The 18,431-nt window shown below is 38.7% G+C and overlaps 1 protein-coding gene across 1 annotated transcript; it reads left to right on the forward strand.

The window, feature by feature from the left end:
• The first annotated feature begins 6,446 nt into the window (after positions 1-6,446).
• Positions 6,447-17,506, forward strand: mpzl2b (myelin protein zero-like 2b). Its single transcript, XM_067607747.1, has 4 exons — positions 6,447-6,766; positions 14,061-14,230; positions 14,889-15,099; positions 15,487-17,506. Exons 1-4 carry the CDS (start codon positions 6,706-6,708, stop codon positions 15,657-15,659), a joined length of 615 nt encoding a protein of 204 aa, XP_067463848.1. The 5' UTR covers positions 6,447-6,705; the 3' UTR covers positions 15,660-17,506.
• The last annotated feature ends 925 nt before the right edge of the window (positions 17,507-18,431 follow it).

The following is an 18,431-nucleotide window of genomic DNA, read 5'->3' on the forward strand; positions in this document are numbered from 1 at the left end:
TCATGCACCCTGCTATAAGTTAAACATATGCCTAATTTTCCTCAGTTACCATTGTCTTTTCTCCTGTTTACACGTTTCTCGCATCCTCACTGGGGCCGGAGAAATATTAAACCTCCTACTGATCAATTAAATGTTATTTAACTGTGGAGCTCCAGGCTGATCTGTTTGTCTCACTGTGCCAATGCTAGATGTAACATTACGAGTTGTATTAACTGCTGTTGAGCCAAAGCACAGGGCTGTTGCTGGAGTGTGCAGCTTTTGAATCTCGTGCCACGCTTGACCAAACACTCAGTGAATCTTTTAATGTTTGTTAATATATCCTTACATGACGATCCTGACTTTGATAATTACATGAAAAGAGAGTGGGCTTCCCTCCTGGAAATAAATGATTCACCAGAAATAACACCATCATTACTTTGGGAAACAGGTAAAGGTAGCCGTCTTAAGAGGAAAAATAATATCATACTCTATATACAAGAAAAAGAAGAATAATGAACAGGAAAGGTACATAGAACAAAAGTCAAGGAATTAGAGAACATCAACACAATTAATCCCACATTACAAACCCAGAATGATTTACAGAAATATAAATTACAGCTGAATGAATACACTAACAGAAAAACTTGATTTCTCATACGCCAACTTAGATATGAATTTTTTGGATACAGAAATAAATCTGGAGAACACCTGGCCAACCAAATCAAGATAAATAAAGAAAAAACAACAATCACAACAATTATGAACTCAGCAGGGAAGATCGTGCAGACACCAGAAGATATAAACAAGACCTGCAAAGATTTCTATGCCAACTTATACTCATCAAGCAACAAACCAAGCCAAGAAAACATCAACACATTTCCAAGCAATATTGATTTACCACAACTCACTGAAGCCCAAGTAAAAACACTTGACAAACCATTTACAATAGCTGAATTCCACAGTGCACTCAAACTTATGCCAATCACTAAATCACCAGGAGCTGACGGCTTCCCTGCTGAGTTCTATAAACACTTTTGGAATATTCTAGCCAGTTTTCAGTAGATTAATAACAGAAATCAAATCTTACCACAGACATGAACACTGCTACAATCAGTCTTTTACTTAAACCAAAGGCCCCATCTCCCCATCCCCGCCCTATTTCTCTCATCAACACGGACACGAAAATTATCAGCAAAGCCCTAGCAATACGGATTGAAAAAGTCATTCTGTCTATCATCCACTCAGACCAAACTGGCTTTATTAAAGGAAGACACTCATCTCTAGCAACCTACACAGACTATTTAACATAATTCACTACACATCACACAACAAATTTCCAACAGCCATAGTCTCCCTGAACACAGAAAATGTGTTCAATAAAGTAAATTGGGAATTTTTATTGTTCACATTAAAAAAGTTTTGGTTTTGGTGAATCATGTATCCACTGGGTGAGGTTTTGTACACATCACCAATGGCCACGATAACCACCAATGGACTAACATCACAATGCTTCACAGGGATACCAGGCAAGGATGCCCGCTCTCCCCATCTTTATTCGCCATCTTCTCAGAACCACTTGCAGCAGCAATCTGTCGAAACATAAACATCACTGGAATCCAAACAAAAAATGTGCATCATAAGATCAGTCTTTGTTTCAAACATCCAACGATAGCTTCAACTCTGACAGCCTGGTGTCAGAATCCCATCTGGAACAACCTTAATTTCTTAATGAACAGGAAACCAAAAAACTTCACATCATAGATTAAAAAAGGTATTACACATCTCAACACTTTTTTTTTTGGCTGTGAAATAGATATGTTTATTTATTTATTTAATGGACGTGTGTGGAGATGCAGATATTTCTCCTCCCTTTCCTTTTCCTGCTCTTTTGGGTTTACTGTGTTATTCTTATGTTGACTAGTCATTTGGTTGAGCTTGTTTATGCTATTTGACTTTTGGGGACTTTCTTGCATTTTCGGTTGGATCGTGTTGTGTGTTCTGGGATTTGGTTTTCTCTTTGTTTTCCTTCGCTCCTCCTGTGTTCATGTGCTTCTCGTCTCACCTGCCTTGCATCACCCTTGTTAGCCCTGCCCTGCTCCTAGTGTCTTCCACCATGTCTTCAACTCCCAGTCTACCCTTGTGTTGTGTCACCTGTTCCTTGTCTGATCTGATTACTTAAGTGTTTTGTTACCTTTACTTCCTGTGTTTTCCCACCTTTGTTGATTGCCTCATGTGTTTCACCTGTGTCTTGTTTCACTCATCTGTGTTCAGTTTGTAATCAGACCCTGCATATTTAAGTCCCGTTCTCAGTTCAGTTTTTGTTGAGTTGTCTGCGTATCTGGTCAGTGTTCCTGTGTCGTCTGTTTCTTTTGAAGGATTCAATAAATAATTTCTGCATCTGATCCTGCCTGCCAGCCATCATCTGCGTTTGGGTCCACCTGCTTCATTCACAACATGACACACACTTGTTGAGTCCAACTAACGCCAACCTCATAACTCCAAACCCTTAACCCTGTATGTCCCCCTGTTTGTCATGTCCCTCTGTACTTAAAGATGTCCTTGGTTGGGGCCGCCCTGATATATGGATGGTGCGGGTTGGTGCTGACTGCTTCCCAAGGAGAAGGAAAAAAAGAAAAGGGGGCTGACCAGGTTCAACAGATCCCCTCCTGAGGTTCTGGGGATTGCCCTCCAGGGTCCCAGCTTCAGCCACTTAATCAAAAACGGTGCCTTTGTTACGGACTGGCTCCATTCCCTCTACCCCAACTCACACTCAAATACATACACACGTACACACACACAAACAGACACTCAATCTTACATGCTCAACTGAATCAATTGACTGTTCTAATTGCTTATTAGTGCTTTGCTTTATTTATGTACATATTTATTTATTATTTTTACCCCATATATAAGGGAGGAGGAATATTTGCACGCATGCTCTATGTGTATATGTTTGTGTGTCCAGTATTTGTATGAGCCAGAGTGTATTTGTGCATGAATGTTTCTATCTTGGCTCATCTAACTCCCCTAAACCCCACTCCCATCGCCCTCGTCTCACACAAGCACACAGGCATCACACCCCACACCCAGACACATCCATCTACCTGCTTACCTCTTGTCAGATGTCATATTCCTTAGTTTGTCTTATCCTCCTTTATTCTTGTCTTTTGTCTCTTAGTTGTTTATGTATTTACGTACCTCACCTGTTTTGTACCCACTGTTATTCACAATAAAAACTTTTTTTTTAAAAACCCCAAAAAACTAGTGTTTGGGTTATTTAAAGTTTCCTCCCACTTTTTCAAAACAGTTAATCAATTGGACATTCTAAATTACCCCAAAAAGCTAATTGGTTTCTTTTATTTCAAAATGCAAGAACTCATTGAATAAAACTGTTTAAATTCTAATATCTGCTTTGAAATCAGTCTTGTCTTATCATTTGCGTTTAAATCTCTAAATATTTAAATGAAGTTATGCTGATTCAGTTTCACTCAGACAAAGCTTGTTGTATAGAAAATACAAGGGAACTCTTCTTCTTTTGCAAGTGTCACAACCCAAAATGGAAATACTCTATTTATCACACAGTTCATTTTTACCTTACAAAGGTAAAATGTCATTTGAACAAATGATCAAAACCTCCGTTTTACTGCTACTAAATTGCAGGGAGGTTAGCTGCCATTCAGTTCTTGACATTGGATAAACAAAAATGCTGTATGTTTAGATTGTTCAGTTCTCGTGGTTTAATGGATTCTTCTATTTGCAATAGCACCTTGCAGTAACAGTAAAATAACTGTTGGAGGCCAGTGGGGCAGGAGGGAACCTCCATGTGGGGCAGGACTAAATTTTAAACATATGTTTATCTAGATGCCTCACTGGATGGGGGTACAGGGGAGGGTTCAATGATCAGGTTACTGGATTTATGAAAGGTCCAACCTCTGCATCCAGGAAACGAAAAGTCAGTGTGTGCAGAGATTTCAAATGTCTTTTTATTGTGTTTCAGTTCAAAATATTATTTATCCAGCGCTGACTTTATAGGGCTTTAAAATCTACAGTATATTGTCTGCAAATGAGACTTTTAGCAGTGTGTCTCTCAGGTGTTCTTCTACCTTGGGATGCTCTATACTCCCCAGCAAGAGCGTCTTAAGGTTGCATGGGGACTTTATGAAAAAAGAAGCTTCCATCATCCTGAAGCAGGTGTCCCCTACCTTTTGAAGGTACCTAGATCTGCCAGGTGTGCAACATAACAGGTGTACAGGGCAGAAATGGAGATGTTATCCTCAGAGTCATCAACTAGACTGCAAGTAGGATATTCCTTTATGACAATTTGATATACACAAAGCCATGTATCAGTGTGGAATTGCAGTTTTACCACTGGGGTTTTTATCAATTTAGTGGGTATTCACAGGCATCTTCTTTGGGCTAAACTTAAAAAAAATGTAAACTGTATGAGTTGACCAGAACCGCCAAAATGTACCATTAGACTCACATGCAAACAACTATTGTTCCTTACTCTGATAGCATATGGAAGTGGGCCACTTCAGGCAATGATGCGGCACTTCTGGCCTTCTTCTGGCCCAGACAGAATGGATGTAAGCCTGAAATGGCCCACATGTAAAAAAGCAAATATGGCCCAAATATCCCAAATCAAAGGTGGGCCTTTTTTGGTAATGATGTGGTGCTTTCAGGTATGTGTATTTTGGATGTGGGCCAGTTCTGATTTATCTGATTTGTTCTTGGTTGACATACAGCTTCCTTGTGGCCCAGATCTGGGAAACAGGAGCGGACCGCCCAAGTGCCATCATTTCACGTGGTATGCCAGATGAAAGTGCGGAAAGTGTCCGTTGTGGACTGGATCTGAGCCACAGCAATTTTAGCATCTGGGTAACTTTCTCCTCCTCTTTTTTTCTTTGCAGGTTTAGACCCATCTGATTGGTTCACTGCTTTGTTTGATACGATTGGTGCAGGTTTGAGAGGTGTTTGAGTGAATATAAGTAGTATTGTATTCTATTAGAACTAGAGACAATACATTGGTACTACATCATGTTACAGAATCTAAATGGCCTTCTGTGGAACAATGACTATAAGCCTGGCTGATCAAAGATTTCAGTGTGAAAAGTTAGATCACTTTTACTTAATAAATATTCTGTTGGTAGCTGAAAATCTTTGGGGTGTCCTTTTTTTAACTTCAGCAGGTTGCATGCTGGCTTAAACCTGGATCAATACGCTGTTAGACTGTTTGTTTGCCTTCTGGGTCATTTGTATTTGTTAAGATCATATCTAGTTAATCTTTAATCACACTTTAACTTTCTTTTGCTGGATGTTTTAAGCAAACTTAACTGCCTCATCATGCAATTCAAGACTTGTAGGGAAAGCTTTAATGATTTAATGATGATACAACTCCCACAACTGATTGAATTCAAACTCCTTTTCATAAAGCCCTCTGACCCAAACCACCTCCCACAACTCTGATTTTGTGGTCCAGTATGCAACCTACACAAGTGCACATACACTGAGAATAGACTTCACAATGAAGTAGGAGGCAGCAGTTAAACTTTTGCAATGAGCAATATTTGTATATTCATATATTCTGGATTTTTCATGAGGGAGAAGGATCAGGAAGAGGAGAATTTTAAGAACACAACACAACATAAACATTTTTGTGGAAAAACCACATTAGACATAAAGTATTATTTAAAGCAGCATATTTTTAACTCTCTTAAAACATGTTTGGTGAGGATCTTTCAGTAAATAAATGAGTTGAATTTAAAATTTGACTAAATGTCATCAATGTCCTCTACAGGAATATATTATATTCAAGGGTGCAGTAACTGAGAACATCAACAAAATGAATTGTCTAAGCTTTTGGACATTAGTGTACTGTTTTTGAAAAATGTCAGTGACTCATTTTGTTTCTTTTTAAACCTTGCCATAATTATATTTTTAGGAGATAGGTTTACTTGTCAAATTAAGTAATTCAGAGTATCTTCAGAGGCACCCAAAGGAAAATCAGTGGTTGTTTTGGGGCAGTTTGGGAGCATTACTAAATAACTCAGAATTTATGATTGTGACAAAAAAAATTATATATACAAAAAAGCTGAACAGTAATTAAAATGACCATAACGATACTTGTATTGACATAAGCATCTTGACAAATGTGTGGGCTATTTTACTGTTTTTAGTAATTTAATCCAGAACTAAATCTGTCTGTTTGCCTCTTTAATGATGGTAATAAGCTGCTAACATGACCACACAATGCACATTTTTATAGATATTCTATAGTTTTACTCACAGCGTCTCAAACATACTATTTTTGTTGACTTTTAACCTGAATGAATAATTCCTCTTTTTGTGAAACTGTGGGCACAAGATGGCACCAGTCAGCAGAGAATTTACTTTACAAGTCAGGGTCTAATTTCACTCAGCAATTACCTCCGAGTAGAAAACCAAAAACCGAATACGCATGTCTGTTAGTCTGCATTTTTAGGCTCTCTGGGTGGACGACAGCAGAACCGAAAAAGCACAGGTCGGGCAGCGGGTTGGTCAGGGAGAGTAACAGGTTATGCAATAAGGGAAGGAGTCGCTAACACCGCCCATCAGGTGTGTCACATTTTTACAAGCCAAGTGTAGATTCATCAAGAGCCTTTTTTGCTCCGATAAAACAGCGGTAACTTACGTGATTCCTTCCAATAAACTTACATGAAGGGACTTTAACAGAGGGATTAATTATAAATGTCTCATCCTATGTATCGGATATGGCCTCTGCTTCTCCTGGGAGGACTGGTGGTGCCAGGTGAGTTTGAGCAACTTCCGTGTGAGACCGAGGACTTTGATATATCTTTCCTAACGCAAAACAATGTGACAATTCTCTAAATACTCTTAAAGTGTGATTTTTGGACAAGAAGTTCATTACTCACCTCTCCCTGCGGGACACAGAAGCATAATAGAGAGTCTGTAGGGAGCTTATTTAGTTTCTTTTGGCCTATAGGCCGAGCTTTAAAACAAAGACTGCTCACTAGTGAATAGTAACCTACTGGTAAGCTTACACTGTATATACTGGCCTAGCGCGTCATATACCGTACATTCATAAATACATAAACCTTTATACATTCATGTCACAGGTGCTCACTGTACGGTCATTTTTGAGGCCATAAGTATACTAACTGTGTCATATTAGATTGTTACCCCATTATATAGATTATACACACCATGCATAGCCTATATCCATAACAGTACAATTCATCGTATTTAGAATATAATCCAAAATTGTGTGTAAATCAGTGAACATAATTGAATCCTCAGAATGCATTATTTACATTTTTTTTCCCAAAGCATAGCAAGCAATAATTTATGTTAAACAAATTTCTTCTCTTAAACTATAGTAACTGGTCATCACTGTCACAAATCAACAGCAGCAATATGCTCATGTGGTTGTAATGGTGACTTTGTGATTCATTTTTCGGGGGTAAAAAGTCAGACCATGCAGGCTCCATGAGTTAATGTTTTTCTTTCCAGACCAAAAATATCCCCAATGAAAATATGTTTCTGCAGTTTCTTCTTTCATTGACTGAAGTGCTTCCTTAAATGAAGATGAAAACTGCATATAAAGGGCAAAACATTCTAAAAACCTCATCTTAGTGTAAAAAGGGAAGGAGGATGAAAACGTGCAAAACTGCACTTTCGAATTCAGGCAGCTGGTATAGTGAATCACAGCTATAAAAGTGATCTACACTATAGATTGAATACCCAGGGGTTAAAGTTCTTGGGCACCATGCCTGATAGAGCAGTTTTAAATTCATTTAATACTTGATTGAATACATTGTACACATTTCCTCCTGGACAACTTTTCAGGCTCACAGACTCACTTTTCTTGCTTTAATCCCTGTTGAATACCAGTCAGCAGCAGTTAAAGTTTTAAGGTAAATGTACGGCAACAAGTTGAATTGCTGCTAGATTAATTCCAAAAATTGCAAAATTATGTCACGCAACAAGGGAAAAGACATTCGAAGAAGACAGAATACAATCTTTATGTTGTGTGTTGACATCAGATTTTGTTTTGCTCAAACATCCTGCTGGTGGATATAGAGGAGCTGTTCAGACAGGCAAGCTTGGAATCACCTGGCGTGGTGGGATTCCTGATTTTAAGAAAACAAGTATTGGGTTTCCCTTTGCTTTCACTTTGATGGAATTTACATATGAACCTATGGCTTTAAATTATATTTATTTTTAACATTAAAACTTTTCCAGCATTACCATCAATTTAGGTTGTAGGCAGTCAGTCGTTTAGTATCTACAATAGTGGTGTTCTTGAAGATATCTGCATGTACAGTTACATTTAAGGTTGCATGACTGATAGTCTTAACATGTCATAACATGGAGCAGGCTTGGGAACAGAACTAATGATTCATAGTGTTCCCAGACTCTTTCCTGTGCTGGAGATATTCTGGCAGAACTTAATCTAAATTATGATGTCTCTTGCATGCCAGTTTTTTGTTTGCAGACTATCAATAGTATTCACCTTAAGAGACTTGCAAAAGGTTGGAAAGCATTTCACTGACTGAGTTTTAATTGGACAGTAAAAAAAAGAACAATTGATAAATGATTTTGCAAACAAATAAATTAGTTCATCAATTCAAATAGACCAGATTTTAGCATCGATGTCTAAAAGGAAGTATTTTATAACTCCACTTCCAATTTTGACTCTGCTTATTCATCCCATTCTTTTGTCAGTTCACTATCTAGAAAATTGTCTTCAAACAAGCTCATGAAAGTTTTATTGGGTTAATTCAGTTTCATTGCTCAATCTGTGTTACACAAATACTGTACTGAACTGATAAGAACAATAATAACTAAAAACATATCTGAAAATGAATCATTACTTGAACAAAGTTTACAGTGTGTTTGCAAAACATCCATTTATCATTAAGTTTTAGCACTCCTAGAAACTCAACACCCCTGTAATTTCACTGTATGGTCTGCAAACAAATGTTGCATGTTGTTGGTATAAATGTCATGCAAATGTATGATCTGTTCTTTGTCGCCCACACATTATAACTCCCTTTTGCCTTTAGCATTGCTGACAATCCATGACAATAAATTCAAAAAGCATGCATCCATGGGGCATCCTGGTGTAAAGTTGCTGTTTGCAGCATGCTGGCATTGACAAGAAGAGATGATCGATCAATCAATCAATCAAATTAATTTGTCACATGTAATCATATAAGGTACAAACACAGTGAAATATAATCCCGCCAGTTCCTTCAATTCATGCATTAAAAAGAGTTTCAATAGAATAGGAAGTGACCTCATTTAGGATCCTAGTGGCCTGAGGGTAGAAGCTCTTCCTGAGCCTCTCAGTGCTGCCTGGTGTATCCGGTACCTTCTTCCCGACCGCAGCAGGGAGAAAAGGTCGTTATCCGGGTGATTGGGATCCTTAATGATTCTTCTAGCCTTATTCTTGCAGTGTCTGATGTAAATATCCTGTAGGCAGGGTAGAGCACCGCCTATTGTACGTTCAGCCGAATGAACAACTCTTTGCAGGGCTTTGCATTCTTGATCGATGCTGTTTCCGTACCAGACAGTGATGTTTCCCATCAGGACGCTCTCAATGGTGCAGGAGTAGAAATTCCTCAGTATTTGAGGAAATACCCACAATTTCCTCAAGTGTCTGAGCTGAAACAGTCTCTGTCTTGCCTTTCTCACTACCGAGTCAGTATGCAGCGCCCAGGTCAAGTCCTCGGTGATGTGGACACCAAGGTACTTAAAGCTGTCCACCTTCTCCGCTGAGGACCCACTGATAGTGACGGGGCGTAGGTCCTTCCCTGCTTCTTCCCAAAGTCCACTATCAGCTGCTAAGCTGCTTCCAGCGGATCAGGCCATTCCACTTTCTTCCCATTGTCCCTTTTTGCCTCCTTTACTGCTTCATTGTAGGCTGCTGCTTTTTAATTATCCACGTTTCCACACTGCAGTGTGGAAAGTTGTATGCTGCAGTGTGTGTTTATGGCATCCTGGATGCTTCTGGTAATCCATGGTTTCTAGTTGTGGTCTGATTTAACTGTAGTTCAGTTGTTTCTGTTGTTTCACAAATTAAATCTGCCACAGTCACTGGGGATGTTGACGGTGGTGTCCTGGAACGTGCTCCAGACTACGTCATGTAGTGTAGACTGTAGGGTGGCCTCTGTTTGGCCTGACCATTTCCTGACCTCTCGCATCACTGGGGGCCTTTGTCATAGTTTGTTTACATACTTTGATCTCAGCAAGACTTTTTTTTTCCGGCCATATAGAACAACTACTGGACATATGTTTAAATAGCCATGTAATATCCTACATTTAAACAGCAGTAAAACACGAAAACACTGTGATCCAACAAATATATTTTATTAAAAGTCGTCAGCAGAATGAACTCTTCACAAACTTTGTGAACTGAGCAGATCGGCTACAACAATAAAATAAAACAAATAGCCTTGCTACTGTTAATTATATGCAGCCATGCGGGCAGCCTGCAGCTGCAGCTCCACCACCACCTCCACCTGCTGCAGTCTCCCCGAGCCCGCCTCTCACCGGGGCCAGGGAAAAGTTAAACTTCCTACTGATCAATTACATGTTATTTAACCGTGAAGCTCCAGGCTGATTTGTTTGTTTCACTGTGCCAATGCTAAATGTAACGTTACCTGAGAGAAAACGGTAAGACTTTTTGGAGTCGTGTTAACTGCTGTTGAGCCAAAGTGGAGGGTTGTTGATGGAGTGTGCAGCTTTTTAACCTCATGCCACACTTAGTCACAGGACCCTGATGACTCTGAATCTTTTAATGTCTTAACAACAAAGGCAAAACAAATTTTTGCATAATGTAAGTTTATATTTAAGTTGTCTTGGTAACATATCTTATAGGTCACGCAATATTACGCTATTTAATATGCTATTAATGAATTTATTTATGTATTTGGCAATTGTCATATTTCCCACCAGACATTTTGGCCATCGATATTTTCATCTGCCGGATAACTACACGTGCTACCAACAAAAAGCCGGCATATGCTGGCTAACGTAAACTCTGTGTGTAGCAGTGATCCGCAGTGTTTATTCCCCTTGTGTCAATATATTGATGGAAGTCAGGCATAACTAGGGTTGCAACTAATGAGTATTTTCATTATCGATTAATCTGTGGATTATTTTCTTGATTAATCGATCAGTCGTTTGGTCTATAAATTGTCAGAAAATGGTGAAAAATGTCAATGACTGTTTCCCAAAGCCCAAGATGGCCTCCTCAAATGTTTTCTTTTGTCCTGACCAACAGTCCACAACTCAGATATTCAATTTATCATAGAAACCAGAAAATATTCACATTTGAGAAGCTGGAATCAATGAATTTGGACGTCTTTTTCTTAAAGAATGACACCACACGATTTATTGATAATAAAAATAGTTGGCGATTGATTTAATAGTTGGCAACTAATTGATTAATCAACTAATCATTGCAGCTCTAGGCATAACCTTCTTAAGGTTAGCCTGATTGAAGTCTCCAGCAACAATCAGCGCAGTATCAGGATTACCAGTCTGTTAGCAGCTCAAGTCTTTGCAAAGATCCAGCAGGGCATCCTCTGTACTCGCTTGTGGTGGGTTGTAGACTGCTGTGATAAGGACCAATGTAATTTCCCTTGGTAGAAAGTGCAGTCTGCAGTTTATTAATAATAACTCCAGATTAGGTGAGCAGAAACAGGATCGCATTTTAATATTCCCACTGTCACACCAATCCTTATTCACCATAAAGCACACGCCTCCTCCTTTTTTCTTACCAGAGTCCTCTGTTCTGTCAGATCAGTATACCGAAAAAGAGTCACCTGGTTGTTGAATGGAGCTGTCCAGTATTCCAGGGTTTAGCCATGTTTTAATGAAACAAGAACATTTCAGTTCTTGATATCCTGTCCAGTTTATTATCCAACGCCTGTACATTGGCTAGCAGGAGGTTTGGCAGGCGTGGCCCAGATCACAGCTGGTGTTTAATCAGTCCACATTTACCTTGGTGTTTCCTTCGATGTTGAGATGGACGCAGAGATGGTTTTGCTTGCTTATGTGGTCTAGATCATAGCTGGTGTTTACCCCCCCCCCACCTTTTCCTCAATGTTTACTCCAGTATTTACATTTGAAATTCTCGACTGGCCAGGTAGCAGAGTCAGCGTAAAATTTTGCACAGGTTTGCACCTTCTACAATTCAATAATTAACGTCCAGATGAAACAGCATTTTGAGAGCATCTAACTTCTGTATCGTCACGTATTTCTGAGTGAAACAGGACAGACAGGCGGGATGTAACGTTGGGAGGAATTTGATTTGAATATTGAAAAGTGAGTGTGTCATAATCAATCTTAGCACTGTGCCGCTAAAGGTTGAAGATTGATTGATGGGTGGATGTCATGATATTATTGGTTGAAGTTGGTTGGTTCAAGCCTACATAAGCACACGTCATATTTTGATTTAAAGGAAGAAAACATGATTGGATTTTGATATAAGATGTAATACAAAGAAATTGATTTTTTTTTTTGTATTTTTTTGGCATATATTGTTAAATAGGTGCACAGTATGAGCGGCGATGTGATCTTAAAGGGTTAAAATGGCATTTTTCATTTTTATCTTCTCATCTGATGTTGGAGCTTAAAGGGTCAAGAATGAGACAAAGACACCCACTTAAATGGAGTAAATTATATTGATCAAAGAACTTTACAACTTTTTAACTGGTGAATCATTCAATAAATAAAACAAGTGACAAAATCATTAAAAATAGTTACATTTAAATAAATAAATATAGTGTCATTTTTATCTAAAAAGTAGAAGTAGAAATTTCAAATCTACCACGGTATATAAAAGAGTTTTTATTGGCTGACAGCTGAACTTGCTTTGAGGTGCTTCTGAAATTTATTTTATTTTAAATTTATTATTGATTCCTATATCTGTTGTACAAAAAAATGTCAATTATGTTATAATATTATAATGATACTATCATTCCATCTCTTTAGTAATGGGTTGTTGGTTATTTTTTATTTGGTAAGTCTTTTATTAATCCCACTGAATTGTTTTATGACAATACATAAAACAAGCTGCTGTAGGTCTCTTAAAGATATAGTGTTAAGTTTAATTTTGCTCTGCAGTCATGATTTTTTTAATGCCTCTCTGTCTGGGATTAGAAGACATTCTTTGCTCTTCTTCTCTGTGGTTTATTAGAAGGAATGTTTTAATCCTCAGGAAGAGTCTGCAGCACTGCTCTTCACTGTGATCCAGATTTAGCTCAAATATTTAACTGTGTGAGACTCCCTGAAGGAGACTAATAGCCAAGTTGCTCTTCACTTAGTATACTTGACCATGGAAAATTTCATTTTCAGGTCGCTAATAAGATGGATGATTGAACAGACGTGGATTCACAAAGATTCAAACCTGCTTTTTTCAGAAGATATTTTTAATATTCGCCATCTGACACTCTGTACTCGTACACACATGCAATCCTTAACCTGCAGGAAATGTAGCACAAAAAACAAGATACACACTGATCCATATGATCAAAATACAAGAACATGTGCTATTTATCAGATGCTCTTGAATTATTTGACCTCTTGTTTACTTTACTGAAGGAAGTCATGTAGAAAAGTAGAAAATCAGGTCTAACAATCTCAAGCAGTGGCTGCAGAATAGATTGCAGGCAGTTGTTGGCACATCAGACAACAGACACCAGATATTTGAGGCATGTGTCACTTTATTCTTAACAGTTTCTTTGTTAAATAAGCTGTGACAACTAAGTTTAATCTATGAATGACAAAGAAAAAGTTACAAATCAGAGAAAAACCTTTTTATAATGTGAGAATTACTGTGATTTTTTTTTCTGGAAGTGAACTTAGTATAGGACACTTTAGGCCTTTCAGAACTGAATTTTGCTAACAGCTCTTGTTTAAAGGGTTCAATAAATTACCGAGGAATTAAATAAGAAACTTAGACAACTTGGAAGTTTGAAATATAACTTTAGTCAGTTGTTAAAGATTCTTGTATGAGGTTACTTGTTAACTAGTGTTCTGTCTCAACCCCTTTTTCACTTTTTTTATTCCAGGTGTGCGACATGTCAGTGGAATTGAGATTTACACTCCAACTGAGGTGGAAGCACTCAACGGCACAAATGTGAAACTCAAATGCACATTCACAACCACTCACCCATTGTCACCTAAGACCACCATAGTGTCCTGGAACTTCCGTTCACTGAATTCAAGATCTGATGAGTCAGTGAGTAGAAACTGTTTTTTTGAGAAAATGCTTTGAATGTGTTTTTATTGTGTTTAAATGTTATTATCTATGACATCTAGCCATGGTTTTTATATGGCCTTAAATTTTTTTTCACATCTCCATTCTTCAGTCAGACAAAATATTTACTCTCCTTTAATAGTTCTCAGTGTGTTATCTTCCATTGTTGGTGGCCATCTCTGCCACGCTCGGAAAGTAATATGTTAACATGGTTCTTGGTGGCTTTTAAACAAATACACAGCACCTGATATTTGTAAAAGTGACAGTTCAAAGAGTATTTTTAAATGAGTGACTTGCTCAGAAAATGTGTATGGCAAGATGTGTCTCTGGGGATCATATATATATGAGACCTGCAGTTTGTACTGTGGCCACTATGGCAAAATTGCAGCACAGCCCAGCGCTGTTCCTGAGTTATGGCTCCAAACTGAGCTATGGAAGTTATGGGCCTATATTAGCCAGCTAGCAGCACATCTCACCATAGCAGCTGCTTTTTTGTGAAACAGAAGATGATCATCTTCAGAAGAAGAGCCACCACCTTATCCTCTGAATAAAACCCTCATGCTTGCTTATTTGTTTGGAGTTATACATTTGCTGCAATTTTACTGGATTGTGTGTGTGTGTGTGTGTGTGTGTGTGTCAGGTGTTTTACTACCAGGAGGTACCATACCCTCCCCAGCAAGGGCGTTTTAAAGGCCGTGCAGTGTGGTCGGGAGATATTATGAGAGGAGACGCCTCCATCACCCTGCAGGATGTGCCGCCGACCTTTAATGGCACCTACATCTGCCAAGTGCGCAACCGTCCAGATGTGCACGGCAGTAATGGAGAGATCATCCTTAAAGTTGTCAACAAAGGTTAGACTGGCAGCGCTGCATACTTTAGGACATGTTTACAGTAGTTAGAGTATTTTTGCTTTTCAGTTATTATGTGTATTGTGTATTTATAAGGTCCTTGTGGAAAATTTATACTGTATTACTCAGGCCTCTCCACAGGGAGGTCAGAGGTCAGGGTTGTCCCTCGAGCAGCTGGGGGTTTGGCATCTTGCTCAAAAGCACTTTATCAAGTGGAAAACATGCGACATGAAGTAGAAGTACAATGTGTTCAACCACTAGAACACTCTGCCGTATTTATGTATTCTAATGTTATCTCTATTTTGTTCTCTGCTGCTGCTGTGACTCAATTTCCCAACAGACAAGTTTCAGCTCTCACCCTCCGTTATCACTGTTTCTGGTTGTTTCTAGTGTCCATCTCTGAGATCGGCATCCTGGCAGCAGCAGTGGGAGGCGCCTGCGGTGTAATCCTGTTACTCCTCATTATCTTTGTGGTAGTGAGGTTCTACAGGAAGAGGGGCACGGAAGACGACATTGAGATGCACTCGCGGGAGCAAGAGTGGAAGGACCCGACCGTGTGGTGAGGGCCAGGGGGGCTGGAGCTCCTCTCCTCCTCTTCTTCTCGGGACTGGTGTGGCTATTTGGAAAGAGACAAATGAAAGCAGGGGAGGAAGGTGTCTTTTCTTCCATGTTTGCTCCTCCAATGTGATTCTCTCAGATATTATTATAGTTTATTTGCTTCAGTATTAGAGATATAATGTGCGATCCCTCCCATTTGTTGTAATGCCACATCTTTATATGCTTTTATATGTTTTTACCAATGATTGTAACTACTGACTTAATTTTATTCAGAGTTTTTAAACTGCTGAGTAGGAGATGTAAATATGGATGAATTTGCTGTTCTTGAAACTTGTCTATCAACCTCAATTCACAGCAGCAGCTGACGCACCAATCACAGCTCTTTTTGTCATATAACCATGGAATAGACTGTTTTTACTACTTTTTAAAAAAAAACAAAAACAAAACAGTTATTTTATCATGAGTTTTATAGAATTATGCTTTCATGAATCATCACTTGAAGCTTTATGATTATATCCATAAAAAACACTTCAAACATGATACTGCTGCAGTGAATTGAGTCATATCCTCTCTATTTTAAACTTGGAGAACCATGAACTGGTTTTGGTGGAGAAATGTGTATGTGCTAATGTTTTGGTCACTTTTGCCCACGGAAAGGAAGCAGTGCATCAGTTCTCTGCGGTACTCTGTCTGGGTTTGTTTCAAGCTGAGCATTCTGGGTATTGTATTCTTTCTGCTTAAATCTCGCAATGGACCTTTCATGAGGTAAACCAGCGTGGGTCTTTTGTTTATTTGCTACACAAATCCATGGATAGCCCATCTTACTGTTTACGTGTGTGTGTGTGTGTGTGTGTGTTTGTCGATGCGTGCGTGCGTGCGACTGATTTTGTTTCGGGGGACTGCGTCAGTAAACCTGAAGAGGCAGTTCACCTGAAAGTAATGACAAAGGAGAAAGAAGTTGGTAGTTCAGACGATGAGGAGTCTGAACCCAGTAGCGGAGATGATGAGGAGGAAGAAGACGGCGAAGAAGACGACGACGATGATGATGACGATGACGATTGCGGTGGTGGTGATGATGATGATGATTGAAATCAGACACATTCCCTTGAATAGAATCGTTTTGCAATTCATTAAAATGGTTGAAATGTTGATGTAACTTATTGTACAGAGTTCAGTGCAGTGGCCACTGAATTGGAGCATTATATTAGAAGTTTTATGGATGCGTGTCTCATTTGTTGTACATGATGGCCCTAGCTTTGCTCCTTTATGCTAATGTGATTGGATTTCCACACAGCCGCTACTGGAAATTCATTGCCTCGGATCAATGTTGTGAAAATTCATGAATTTTCATGTTGAATAAGTGGACTATAGATTTTTAAAAAGCAGAGCCAGTTTAACTTTGGCTCATTACCAACACCACCCCACACTAATGCACACAGCGTCTGTGCTGCCTGTGCTGCCTGTGCTGCCGCCAGATCAAATGATTCTCCTGCTCACTTTGTAAAAGCATCAGCTGAGAGTAAACAAATTAAAAGTGACAGTAAGAAACAGCTTTTAACTGTGTCATAGTGCTTCGTAACAGGGTGTTTCGGATGCTACCTGAAAAGAAACGAGACTGCTGTCCTTTCATTTTCACGTCCAGAAAGTCCACTCCACCATGAGATTTACAAATGATAAACCAAGCAAGGGTGTTTACTATATTGGCAACATTGCACAAATAATTTTGTACTTTGATTTTGTATATAGTGAAAAATAAGCAGAGCACTACTCTTTTTAAAAATCAGGTCATGAAATGTCATATATGTATCTATTTAGCAACTTTGGAATAAAGAGCTGTTTTTGAAATTAATAAGTGGCATGTGTTTGTTTTTTGTATCAAGAAACGGAAGCTCTCCAGGGTATCAGATCAGGTGTGTGTGTAATACTAATCGTAAGCCACTCCTGTATTTGTCACACATAACAATGAGTGGCAGCCACACCTTGAGTCCATAAACTAACTTGGAAAAGGTTACAGATTTTTTTTTTCATCTTTATTTTTTGAAGGATAAATGAACAGCCTCAGAGTTTTCTTTTCACCCCCTGAACAAACATGGAAATGTGCAGTGTCACTCACACTGGAAAATCTGAGCTCTCCAGTGCAGTCACTGAAGCATAACTTCATAAAAAAAACAAAAGAAAAATGTACAACAGGACACATCACCCCCTGGTGGTATCATCAATAATGTTTTCTCTGATGACTTTACACACAATCTTTATTTATGCTTTCATATTCATTTTCTTCTTTATCAGAACAGATAAACAAAACTCAAGTGTGCTGGAATTCAAACCTGGAACATGTGTGAACCTGTCTGGGACAACACAAGCTTTTCATAAACCACATGCTTCTCCACACTGACGGTATGAAAACATGTCCTGGTGAACAGGTTCATTCTCTGAATGGTCTTTTAACAATTACATTTTCAAAGCACATGACATGAGATTATTATGTTTTTAAGGAAAGGACCAGCAAGAGAAAGAATTTAATGATGGGTAAGAAATACAACACTTGGGGGCACAGACGATTATAAACTTGTTCAGCAATGGTCCACACTTGTTCATAAAAACAAACCACAAAAATGAGTCTGGGTTTACCTGACTTTGTGCATGCGTGAGCAGTGAAATGCCCTGGGGCAAATTAGACGCATAAAAAAAATAAAAAACAATTATTCTGTAATTACTGCAGAGGTGGAAAAGTAACTGAGAACATTTGGTCAAGCACTGTACTGAAGTACAATTTT

Source organism: Thunnus thynnus, chromosome 13 (genome assembly GCF_963924715.1).
Source record: "Thunnus thynnus chromosome 13, fThuThy2.1, whole genome shotgun sequence".
In the NCBI taxonomy this organism is placed as follows: Eukaryota; Metazoa; Chordata; class Actinopteri; order Scombriformes; family Scombridae; genus Thunnus; species Thunnus thynnus.

Bases quoted from the DNA above. Each gene is read 5' to 3' on its own strand.
- mpzl2b (XM_067607747.1), top strand. From the start codon at position 6,706: ATGTCTCATCCTATGTATCGGATATGGCCTCTGCTTCTCCTGGGAGGA. The intron at 6,767-14,060 runs GTGAGTTTGAGC...TTTTTATTCCAG, and splicing joins GGGAGGACTGGTGGTGCCAG to GTGTGCGACATGTCAGTGGA. The intron at 15,100-15,486 runs GTTAGACTGGCA...GGTTGTTTCTAG, and splicing joins CCTTAAAGTTGTCAACAAAG to TGTCCATCTCTGAGATCGGC.